The sequence below is a fragment of the Dromaius novaehollandiae genome, chromosome 1, assembly GCF_036370855.1.
Source record: "Dromaius novaehollandiae isolate bDroNov1 chromosome 1, bDroNov1.hap1, whole genome shotgun sequence".
Classification (NCBI taxonomy): domain Eukaryota; kingdom Metazoa; phylum Chordata; class Aves; order Casuariiformes; family Dromaiidae; genus Dromaius; species Dromaius novaehollandiae.
The window spans coordinates 70,700,978-70,713,127 of NC_088098.1; the positions used below are offsets into that span (position 1 = coordinate 70,700,978).

General features: G+C 36.0%; 1 protein-coding gene across 1 annotated transcript in view; it reads right to left on the minus strand.

Annotated features, from left to right (window-relative positions):
- Window positions 1-502: 502 nt before the first annotated feature.
- The window catches only part of ETNK1 (ethanolamine kinase 1), a 37,015-nt gene continuing 25,367 nt past the window's right edge, over window positions 503-12,150 (minus strand). Inside the window, exons 7-8 of the mRNA XM_026092645.2 lie at window positions 8,775-8,848; window positions 503-7,523 (exon numbers count right to left, since the gene is read on the minus strand). Coding sequence (XP_025948430.2) covers window positions 7,451-7,523; window positions 8,775-8,848 — 147 coding nt within the window. The 3' untranslated portion in view covers window positions 503-7,450. The remainder of the gene's footprint in view (window positions 7,524-8,774; window positions 8,849-12,150) is intronic.

The following is a 12,150-nucleotide window of genomic DNA, read 5'->3' on the forward strand; positions in this document are numbered from 1 at the left end:
GAGATACAGGAAGCAAAATTTTACTGACATACATTTTAACATCTCTGTTAACCCCAAAAGCAAATTTCTAATACTGTGCCACCAGCACTGAACACAGAGCCTTTCTTCAGTATAATGGGTCCTGTGCATCTAACATAGCTCTTAATGTGCACAAAAAATACTGTGTGCTAGCCCAAACTTTTCATGTATTTTTCCTCAATTTCTTAAAAGCAGTAAACCCCACCAACAGCTGTATTTCATCTAGTCCCTGCCTCTCAGCCTTGAAATTTTAGCTGTTAATAACCAAGTCTACATTTAATATACAAAACAAAGATGTTAACTCTTAACTTTCTACAAGCCAAATACTGGCTCAAAGTATTTTATTTATAGATGAGTTATTAATCCTGGAAAAAAAAGGTATTTATTTTGATAGGAATCCAAAGCCTTTAAGAAAACTGAACTATCCTATATTAAATGTTTTTAAATCTGTGGAAAGCAAAGTCATCACAATATATGCTAACAGTGCAGTTAGAAACCAACTTTATTGTTGCAGCTTTAAATTATTTACACAATATAAATCTCTTTGAAAGATACATTACTTCATTTAATCAGTGGTAGAAGGCCTTATTATAATATAGCTTCAACATGTAGTTCAAAAGAAATACAATTCACTCCAAATAATAAATGATGCAGCTAAACTCCACATCATACAAGAAGGGTCATGGGGTCTTTGGAGGGATGACAGTGCTGGAAGATGATAAAGGCTTATTTTTAAATCAGACATTTTATTCACAGGACATAAATGAACTCAAAAGTTAACAAAAAAACAAAAAAGCGAAAACACCCCCCCCTCCAAAAAAATATGCAGTGAAAAAAGACAGAAAATGGAATATATTCCTAATATAATATGGCCGTTTCTGCAAGTATTTAAAGGGTTTTAGATAGCTGGATTAAGAGGCTTGAGACAGAACCAATGCATCTACTTAAGTCATGTTTAAGAAAGATTGAATACATTCTCAGTGCTGAGACTATTCAAAGCACTTCTGTACAAAGCAGCATTATACTACCACAGACTACATTTGCAATACAAATGTTAAAAGGAACATTTCTACAAAAAAACAAAAATCAAAAAAGCAAGCTTTCACACACTAAAGACTTTACACACCTATCATTTTTGATAATACTTAAAAATTACTACCACCAAAAGCTTAGAAACATCTACTTTTTCCAGTTTATTCTGCATTTTACAGCATTGTGTATAACATTTTTCACATTTCTCCTCCATAGTTGGTTTCATCTTGTGTTTTGCATGGATCTTTGCTGTGTGAAAAAAACTTCAACACAGAAAAAAATGCAGTTGCAATACCACAAAAACAGGTTGGACTGGTGCACTACCTCAAGTTATTTCAGCATTTATTTTTTACTGGATTTCAAGTAACTTGTGTGCTTTCTAAACTTTCACCCAACTTTTAATTTCCACAAAGTCTGGTAACCACAGCCATCTGTTCTAAGTTCAGACTACTCTGTAACTGCAGGCACATTTCAGTCAGTTTTTGACACTTAAAAGAATAAAACAACCCATTATTGTCAAGGAATCTGGTGCAAGAACACCTACATGGTTAAACATGAAAAAAGCCAAACACACACTTGAAGTAAGGCAAATTAATCAACTGCACAGATTTTTTTTTAAGTAAAATTTTAGAATGTTTCTTCTCTCTCCCCCTAAGTTGGCTGGTTTCCTAGTCACAGTGACTTAAACTTTATGGATCAGGTCCTTTGGAAAATCACTTAAAAAAATCAGACAATGCTATTACCAATGTCTCACCACATCACTTAAGAGCAGCACCATACAATTGGCAAATGCAAATAATTTACACATCCTCCTTTCCATTCCAGAGGTCTATAGGCAACAGAGGTTGGTTTCTTCTGACATGTGGCACATGTGCCAAACTGCGCTTGGGCACTTTCCCACTGTAGAGAGCCTCTTCCTTTAAGTCGTGTGCTTGGCTAGCAGAATACCTACCTTGCACAAGACCAAGGTCATAGCTTTTCATATCTTTCACAACCAGTGAATACAATTGGCATTCAGCCTACTGTGCTAAAAAGAAGAGGTAAAGAAATCAGCTGCAGGACTGCTCAACACCAGCCTTATATTAAGTGGAAATCTGATCAAGTGCTTTCTATTCTGCTACTATAATTACAACCTGCCTGGCATGGAAGAGATGACAGGAGACAATAGCCAATTCCAACAGTATAGTACTCCAGCACACCTCAAAAGGCAGCTAAAAACATATTAAACAATACAAAAACATTAAAACCCATCAAGAGACAGTCATCTCACACTCGGACGGCGGGGAAGTAGTCAACCTTTTTTACAAGCTACAGGGAGGACTACCCAAACAAGAGATTATATTCCAGTTTGTTTGTTTAAAAGGAGGAGGAAAAAAAGCATAATCAGAAAAGCAGTTACCTAATTTTAAGATCTCTTTCAGTAGGAGTGATAAGGGATATTTTGTAAGCTTTTGTTATCTACCAACTGCTTTAAAAAAACCCTCAACTTCATTTTGAAACAAGCTTGCTCTTTCTTTACAATTTGCTCCTGTCCTTAAACTACACAAGTAAACAGAAGGCATATCCAATAGCTTGTCACATAAAAAACTTAAAACTTGAACTTCCATGTGACTTATTTACTTTTACTTATTTTTACTGAGTCCATCCCTCCTCTTGACTAATAATTCTATGACAGAAACTTACTTTCCAGAACCCTTGTAACTTTAAGTGTCCACCCTGATAAGCACGTGTATTGTTCATCAGGAGCAGGTAAAACTGACAGAATGCATGAACTGCACCAAGATCAATTTACCAGATGGACAATGAGATTTGCACACCAGTATTTTCCAGCAACATTATTAAACACAGCAGTGAACAAGAACTGAACAACAGCCTGAAGAACACTATGGAGTTTAAAAACAAACAGGCAGTGAAAGGCAACAATCATGGTATCTAATCTGGCATTTAGGTAAAACAACTGTATATGCTTCACTTCCAGTGTTAAAGGCCTCTTCAAAAATAGACTTCCTACACCAAAAGAAACTTCTTTTCAGAAGTCATATATTAATAAAGTAAAAGACCATTTTAAGCAAAGAAAGTAGATAATGATGATCAGATCTGGAAAGAAGTTTTTATATTCCAAGGTTAATAGTCCTAACATGTTCCCCTAATGAATTGGGGTTGGTTTTGTCGTCCCCCCTGCCTTTTTTTTTTGGGGGGTGGGGGAAGAGGGGGAAGAGGAGGAGAACTACCTCAGATAAGTTTCAAATAGGCTAAAGAGGCTACCAATAGTTCTAGTGCTGAGGAAAATGGCCAGCAGAACTATTTTAGCGATTTGAGGTTTTATCATAAGCATTTAAAAGTTAGTAGCTAATCCTATCATAAGGCTATATCCATGAAAAATGTTTAAGTCAGGAGACTTCTATCACAATTAATTAAATTGCTTTCACCACAGGAGCACACTCCTTAAAAGAGTACTTCAGTTCTACATGTTTCTGTTCAGAAGTCACCAACGTTCAAGGATATATAGGAAATTTTTGGAGGTTTAGTAAGCAAACCATTTTAACAGCCTTTCCTATACCACAGGTACTGTATGTACTCCTGATATTTAGTTTGCTCTAATATTAGAACAGACTATCTCTTAATCTTATCACTGTATAAATTCCTTTATTCACAGAATCATTCCCAAGAGCATGGTGTTAAAAAAAAGCTAATGGAAAAGATCACATTGGATGTCCAAGGCTATAAATGGATACCTTAACATAAAACTATTATGCTTTGTTACAGGTCAAGTTAACAAAAGAAGTCAGCACACAGAATTAGATTTCTTCTTTACATCAAAATTGCTACAAAATAGGAGAGAATACAATGCAATACACGAGTCCATAAATGCAAGATACAGTACAATTCACACTAATTTACAAATGGTTATTTACACTGTTGTATATACATATACAGTCAGACCTGGTTAATGTGAATCTGGTAATTCCTTTTAAAATGCAAATTAAGAACTGTAAATGAAGAAATTTAAAGTTACGTGAGATCATATTAGTTATCATTTAGAAATCTTTAATGCTTAAATGCTTTAAAGAAATTAGACACAGATTAACCAGATCAGACTGCAGAAATGAGAAGAAAAAAATTCACACTGTTCTGCTTTACAAAAGCAACCAGGCCACTATGGTCTATTGACTTGATGCTATTTATGCATGAATGCCATTACTAACAATCCTCTTCATATTTACAATATAGGTTTAACTACAGGAAGAATTATTAATTTTGGCATTCATGACCTTAGCTTAACATAAAGGCAACAGAGTATCTTCTTGGCAAGTCACAGTCAGAACTACTAAGGGATGTTTCTAGAGCTCAGTCATTTTCTTTTTGTCCTCCTTCAAGTATCTTAAAGCTGCTATAAAAAGACTGAGATAAATGAACTGAAACAAGTACACGTTCTCTAGTTTGGTGCTTCAGTACCTAACTTACATTCAGGATGTCCTGTATTCACAGTTTCAAGCTAGCTTATATCCTGCAATGCTATTGCAAGCTACCGCTTCAAACTTAACACATCGGCAGATACTCTTTAGGAAGTGAGAATACCCGAGTGCTACTCACTAAAACTGTTTAGCAAGACTCAAGGTAACTGCCATTTCACTCTGGATGGTGCTTTACAGTATTTCCTCAGAACAACTTTTATCAGGAATTGTTTTAATCTGTACTTGTCTTGAAAGAAAGCTGATGCAAAGCAGTATTTAAGTGTGTAAAATGAATTTCAACATGCAACATGAAAGCCTCTATCAGTACTGCAAAGTTGACCACTGTAACCTGTGATAATCCTTGTGCTTCTTCAAAGTGGCTCAGGAAAAGCTTGCAGTATTTACTGTCTGCTTCAAAGTGCTTTTATGGGATTCAGTGGAACTTAACAACTCCACAAAATGAGATGAGCTGCACTCATGAAGAGCTTTGGTTCTGCAGGAGCAAGTTTCTGCTCTTACAGAGTTATTGCTACTTTTGCTATATAAACAAAATACTACTGAAAAAATTACACTAACTCCAAACTTAAATAGTACTGGTACTTGAAGAGGAAATATGGATCACCAACTGCTGGGAAAGTTAGACAGCATCTTTAAGAGTTGGATTTCCCAAGACTATGTGAATTTCACAGCCTCTTTCAAGTATTTTATGAATACAAAGCAATACTGCCAGAAGTCAAGTCACCACTTGAGGAAAACAGTAATTGAGTTCTAATCAAATTTACTTCGAAAGAGATCTTGCTGAACTTAAAATGGACTACCAAGAAAGCAAGGAATTACTCAATGTGAGTTTGCCGATCACATCTACCGGGAGAAAAAACAGAAAATAAACATCTTCAGTGCTGTTTCATGAGCTCTAGCAACATCCTTGATGACTGCTACAGAAGGAAAATATGTCAATTTTACCAGTTTCTATTTAACTACCAAGAGAATTTGCCCAATATAGTAGCTTCCAACTAACAAATGCTAGAAGTGTTACCTAATTTCAAGTTTAAAAAAATCCAAATTCTCCCATTTTTATTATACTTTTAAGGTTTTGACTGAACGAAATAAAAAACTGGAGACATTCAGAGATGAATATAAACCAGTCAGGGGAAGGGGGGGGGGGCGGGGGGAACAAATCTTGCTTTTGTAAAATAACAGAATGCCATTCAGAATGGTCTTTCAAGGTGAAAATTTTTCATTCGCATCAATTGCTTTCTTTGTCCTGAATCAATCCAAGCTTTTGTAAAGCACAGATGTATGCATGTGTGTATATATATACACACATATGTATACATATCCATACAGGTATACATATGTACATGCACACACACATATAACGATGTGCTCTAAAGCGATTTTGAATAAATACCTTTGCCGGAGTCTGTACAAAAGGCTCCCCACAATATTTACTCTTCATGTAAGTTTGTGTTTACATGTGTATATGCACACACACAGACTTTGTACATGTGGGCACTTAAGTGACCAAAGTGCAAAGCTTTTCAGAGTATAATCAGGGTTCAGTATATGCCTGCCCAACTCCATACTGCATTGTTGGGTTGGTTTTTGTTTGTTCTTTGAGATTTAAAGCCTCTTTTCCACTCCTAAACTTACCAATTATTTTGCTAAGTAAACATTTTCCTTTCAATTCACATTTTGTAATCCAGATCATTCTTGGTATAATAGCTTTAAAGAAATAAGAAAATATTAAATGTGTGATGATCAAAGCTCCATTGTTCAAATCTTATACACTTCCATACTATCTTTTGAACTGGAGACTTTGAAAAGTAATTTGCTACCACAGACGAAAAAACAGAACAAACCAGAACCTGCAACTACAAGACCAAGCATTTAAGACTAGGATCCAAGGTCAGAAGATGGCAAAGCAGAAGGAAAGACGTCAACAATACATGAACTGTAAACTAAGTGTCTTGCTCCCCAGTGCAACAGGATCTCTGTTTACTAATCTTCAGTTCAATAGTCCATTCTGTTTGATACTGCTAAAGTACACCAAATACAGAGACCAAAATAGTGTTCATTTCTGAATCAAGTTTCAAAATGGAATACAGATTTTGGAATAGTGGTCTTTTGTTTACTTTTCTTTTTTTTTTCTTTTCTTTTTTTCTTTTTTTTTTTTAAAAAGCACTCTTTAACAAACAAGCAGCTTTCCCACAGAAGTTAAAGATGGTACATTTCCCATCTAACATTGTGACGGTTCACATTCTCAAAGAATCTGATGGCCACAGAACTTTCACATTTCTACAGCTTAACACACCAAGAAGGAAAATCAAAATGTTATTTACCATTTCAGCAAACACATTGATTCTTACACAACAGAGAAGTACCGCGAGAGGGAAAGCTACTCTTTTTTTGATCCTCCTAGCCTTTCTCCCCAATTACTGCATACTGGTCATCAGTATCTCAGACTATATTACCACTGAAATTTTGCTTGTGTAGATCTAACATTAATATTCTCTGACCATGTAGTTCTCTAATATAAGTTAATGCAACTTCAATAAAGTAAGTTGTTAAATGAATCCTTTGGAATAACTTCACTGTCTGCACCCAACTTTTACAAAAACTGATGAAAGCAGCAATGGAATCATGTTAAACTTATAATAAATAATTCACATACAACATATGTTAAATTACAAAAAAGGATTAAATTGCCATTTCTACAACCTTTTATAGATTTAGCAAGTTTCTAATCCGTTTTATATCGACAGCAGTAGGTATGCTCTTCATATTAAATTTAACATTGAAGGACTGTTTAGAGGCATTATTTATAAAGCAAGAACCACCAAGTGAGCATTACAGAACTTTAACAAATGTTTAGTTTTTTTCCAGTATCTGTTCTCAGAAGATTCAGGCGTTGTCTATCCACTTGGTAAGTTTCTTCGTCTTCGTTACTCAGGAAGAGTTAACGTCACAACCTCCAGCTTCATTTTGAAATACTGGTTAAAACGAACAATTGCATACCTAATCAAAGGGAGACAGAGAGATTAAGTTAAGAGTAGATAATTCCTTACATAAATGGAGCCATACTAGGACTAATTAGAAGTCCACCTAACCCAGCACCTTCCAGCACCCTCCAGAGCAGCTGCTGAAGGAAGAAATTAAGAACAAAGCAACCATAATCCTCAGAACATCCTCCCAGCTTGCTCCAGTTTGCAGAACAGCTACTGTTCAGGGGTTATCAGAGGTGGTGAATGGACAGCTGCACTTCCCCAAAGCCTGAGCTTGTTTATTTCAAGAATGTTGCTTCAAAGCTCCTTTCAAAACTGCAACAAAATTTTTGTTTTCTACCATAGTGTGCTTTACCTTGTTTTTTTGTGCCATCTAGTGGTTACTAACAAGTACTTCTACTTGAGACTGATTAGTCACAAAGCCGGGATTGGGGGTGGGTGGGAAATCAACTTTCTATACTAACTCATTTACAAAATGACCTAACACAACTAAGCCTAGTAACCTGCCTCAGTCTTTAACGCAAAAAAGTTCTAAGCTGAAGCAAAGTTTTATACTGACCGAAAGTAATTAATTTTAATCACCCCTTCCAGGCCCCAATGGATAAATTCCTGTTTGTTGCGGTGAAAGAGTGTGAGAAAAGACATGCCAAAACACACATTCACCTGAAACAGAACCATCAGCCAGTGTCTCTTGAAATAGAACCAAGTACTCATTGGCATTATGGAGACTGCTTAAAAAGGAAAAGGGTAGGAATTTCTCAAATCAGTACCCCATGCAGCACAAGATAGAGAAGCTCTTTTGTATGAGAACTTGGTCTCCTGATTTTTGGGGTTGGAAACATAGCTCTTGTGTCTGACAGACACTACACCACACTGACCAACTTACTTGGCTTCTGTGCTTTGGTCTATCCAATACAAACAATACCTACAAAACAGGTTTAATCTGCTCAAAGTTCTTTGGCATGTTATACTATATGTTTTAGCCCAAAGGCACATACTAAGTTAGAGAACTTTCAGCAACAAAAAGCAGACAGCTTTTATCATCATGGTATCTTCAAAAGTTTTCTCTTAAAAAAAAATAAATAAATAAAAAATACTGTAGGGTCATACAGATCAAGCCTGCTGCTCAGAGCTAGTAGTTTCCGATAGCTGGGGTGCTGGACTACATGATTTATAGCAGTCCCTTCCAACCTCAACTACTCTGTGAGCCTACGAAATTACTAACAGGAAAAAAAAAGTGTCTGTATGTAGCAAGCATACTTACCCTAAGAAATCAAAGTCAATGGTAGAATATTTGGCTTGTATTAGAGCCCACAATCCCCAAAAGAAGTGGGATGCCTATAGGAAAAATTAAGTAGCAACAGATTAACATTATATAAAAGCAAACATATATTCTAACATTAAGACAAAAAAAAATATCTACAGGAGAACTATCAAAAAAAATCGATCTTTTTGTCAATCTGATATATTTACCAAAATATTTTCAATATGCATTATAGACTTAATTACTAGCAATCAGATTATCTCCATAGGTCTCCTGACTCCCCAAGTTTCCTTTCCAAGAAAGATATTGTAGTATTTGTAAAATAGTTCAATCAAGTACAGTGTTGTGCAATTATACACACTGTGTTAAAAAGTGCATAGGAATAAATTCTATTTTCATTTCCACTGCTATCAATTAAACAACTTTTCCTAATATTATTCTACATGTATTCAACTCGTGTGTGCATGTGTGCACATGTATGTATCTACGCATTTAGATCAACAAAGCTCCTTCCGATTCTCTGAGTACACCCTTAGATTTACACCTTACATCCTTTGATGACACCTTCACTACTGACTTGGACACAGAGATACAATCTGTAGCTGTGTAAGAGAACCTCTAAGCCATCAGCATTTAGAGAAATTTCTCATCTGCTCTAACCTTACTTGCTTTTCTAATCCAAGTACACAGCCTGTTTGTTCAGTTTCAGATTGAAACTAAGGATTACATGAACGATATGGTTACTAGTATACTTCAATAAACTTTGGAACATGTATAGATACATATACACACACGCATATGTATATACATACACACAATGGCCATGAGCTGAATAATCTCCTTGTGAAAGATGCATTTAATTTCTGGTCCACCCACATTACACGTGACACATTTCAGATTTCTGTTCTGTAAATAGCTGCTTACAGTAATTACCTAAATTGCTTCCTGAAGCTTGCATGTAACAGCACTGTACTTACACGTGTCTTTACCAGATGCATACAACATATATGCATGCAGATGTGCCTGAAAACACCTTAAACCACAACTATTTTATGCATGTGAAACTCTCTTCTCTACCTTTAGTGTTGATAACTTCACCTGATGGTAAGCAGTTTGTTGTTTTACACCAGCATTCATTAATTTTAGTCTATTTTCTCTTAATAAAACCTCCCACTTTAAATAACATTATATCTTGTGTTTGGCAGTATTTGTATACCATGTGTGGTCTAGGTCTAAACAGAACTCTATCCTCTTAAACATTAGTACGACCATAGTTTAAAACTGACAAACAATGCTAAATTTTTAAAACAGACCACCAGCCTAAACAATTGCAAATCTAACTTTCCTAAGTGAATGAGACAGCTGAATTTTACAGTAACAGTTGGTAATACAGATTAACAGAGTAATGACAAACAAGCTGGTATTTTCTAAAGTAAAGACTTATTTAGTAAATCGTCTTGCTAGAAATCAAATATTTTCTCACTGCAACCACTAGCTTTTTGCCAGAAAACTAAAGGCATTATGTTAACTACAGTGTACTTGGATAGTCAGAAAGAGGACTGAAGTAAGGCCAATTTGGCTTCTTAGACCTAGTCCTCCTAGGCATAGTTTGGAATTTTATCCTTTAGTTTTATCTTACTTCGCTTTTTACTATCTAGCTGCTGGGTAAATGGCAGTTTTGCCATAACACCTCATGTTACATCTCCCAGGCAAAGCAAGATCAGGGCTAGTCGGAAAACTAACAAAGATAATGTGAACCTGTAAGTAGCTTTGAAAACAATGCAGAGATACAACCTTTTAAGTAACTCCTGGAAAAGAGACAGGCATCTTAAAATTACTTCTAACAGTATATATTTAATGGGGGCATTCAATGATTAAATGTCACATCTATTTGAATTATTGTTCATAAACTATGTTTGACTGTTGTTGGATGTTGTTTTTTCCTAAAAGATGAGGAACCAAAATCGGGTGGAACTCTCTGAAGAGGGAACAAAATTGAACATGCTCGGCCCTTTCAAAGGGAAGGAACAAGGGAGCGAAGGTTTTAGATCCAGAGTCTGCAACTGACAGACTGACAGCAGAGAGGAGAGACCTTACAGCACACAAGACAGGAGGAGCAGTGAGTGGACTCACACAGCCAGGCCTCAGTCTGTGGAAAGACAAAACTTCCTAGGAACCATAGGACAGTACACATGCACTTTTGCTGCAATTTAAATCACCGAAGTGACTAAAACCAAGCCTGGAAGCAACTCCCCGCCTGCCAAGACACTGCAGGCAGAGTAGTTGAGGCAGTACTGAAACACTCAAAGGTGACCAAATTATCTTTAGAAAACTAAGCATCTCAGTTTTACTCTTAAAAAAAAAAAAAAAATCAAAAAGGCTTTTAAATTCAGAAGCATTAAGTCTTTATGAATCACCGACTTCTTCTTCTGTCTCCTTACTACTGTAAGTTCAATGCAGACCCACCAAAGAGCTCTGGACAACTTAGGGATTTGTCACATCAATGAACAGCTGACAAAAATACTTGGTAAAAGTTCATCTCCACTTGTTTCCGAATACTAACTGCATCCTTTGCTTGGAATATTCTACAGAAGAATCATAACACACCATCAAAATTCTGAGGCAAAGTTACTTGCTACTTTCTACCATAAACTCTGAGGTCAAGAAGTTAAAAAGCAAAAACTATTGTGCTCTTAGTCTAAAATCCAGTTACTCAACATTAAATAAATCCAAATCCTACTGCTTTTTAAAAGGCTTGGCACAAAGGATACACATACTACACATTCCATATGTGAAATAATCTAAAAAAATGAATTGGTAAATTTTATGTGAATGAACAGTATTGGTATAACTGTGATGGTCTGAGAATGTGAGACAAGGGAGATCCTTTGGCAGTCATGTTACAAGAAGAAAATCTAGAAAACCCAACTTAAAATCTTTGAAAATGATCAATTCACACCTTGTTCTCTCCCCCGCCCCCCGGCTTTTTATTTTATTTATTTATTTATTTTTAAATACAAGGGTCAGCAGGACTGGAGGTGTTGAGAACTTCACACTCATAATACCTTTACCAGCTTATTTAGATAGCTATCAAGGCACAAGCTACAGCCTCATTTTTTTCTCTGACAATGGGGAATGGCAGCCAATCTGACTACATGGAACCAATGCTTGACCTCTTGACCTGAGCCCTTTCAAGGAAAATCAGCCTTAGGAGAAAGGTCAAGGGGGAGCAGAAGGAAAGAGACAATCACACACGGTAAACAGAGGTTTGTTGCATCAAGACTCCCCATTCTCATCTAAACTGGTCAAAAATGACTTTGCCTAGAAAACAAAGTCATAAGATATAACCATATGTGACCTAACATCATCTGTCTTC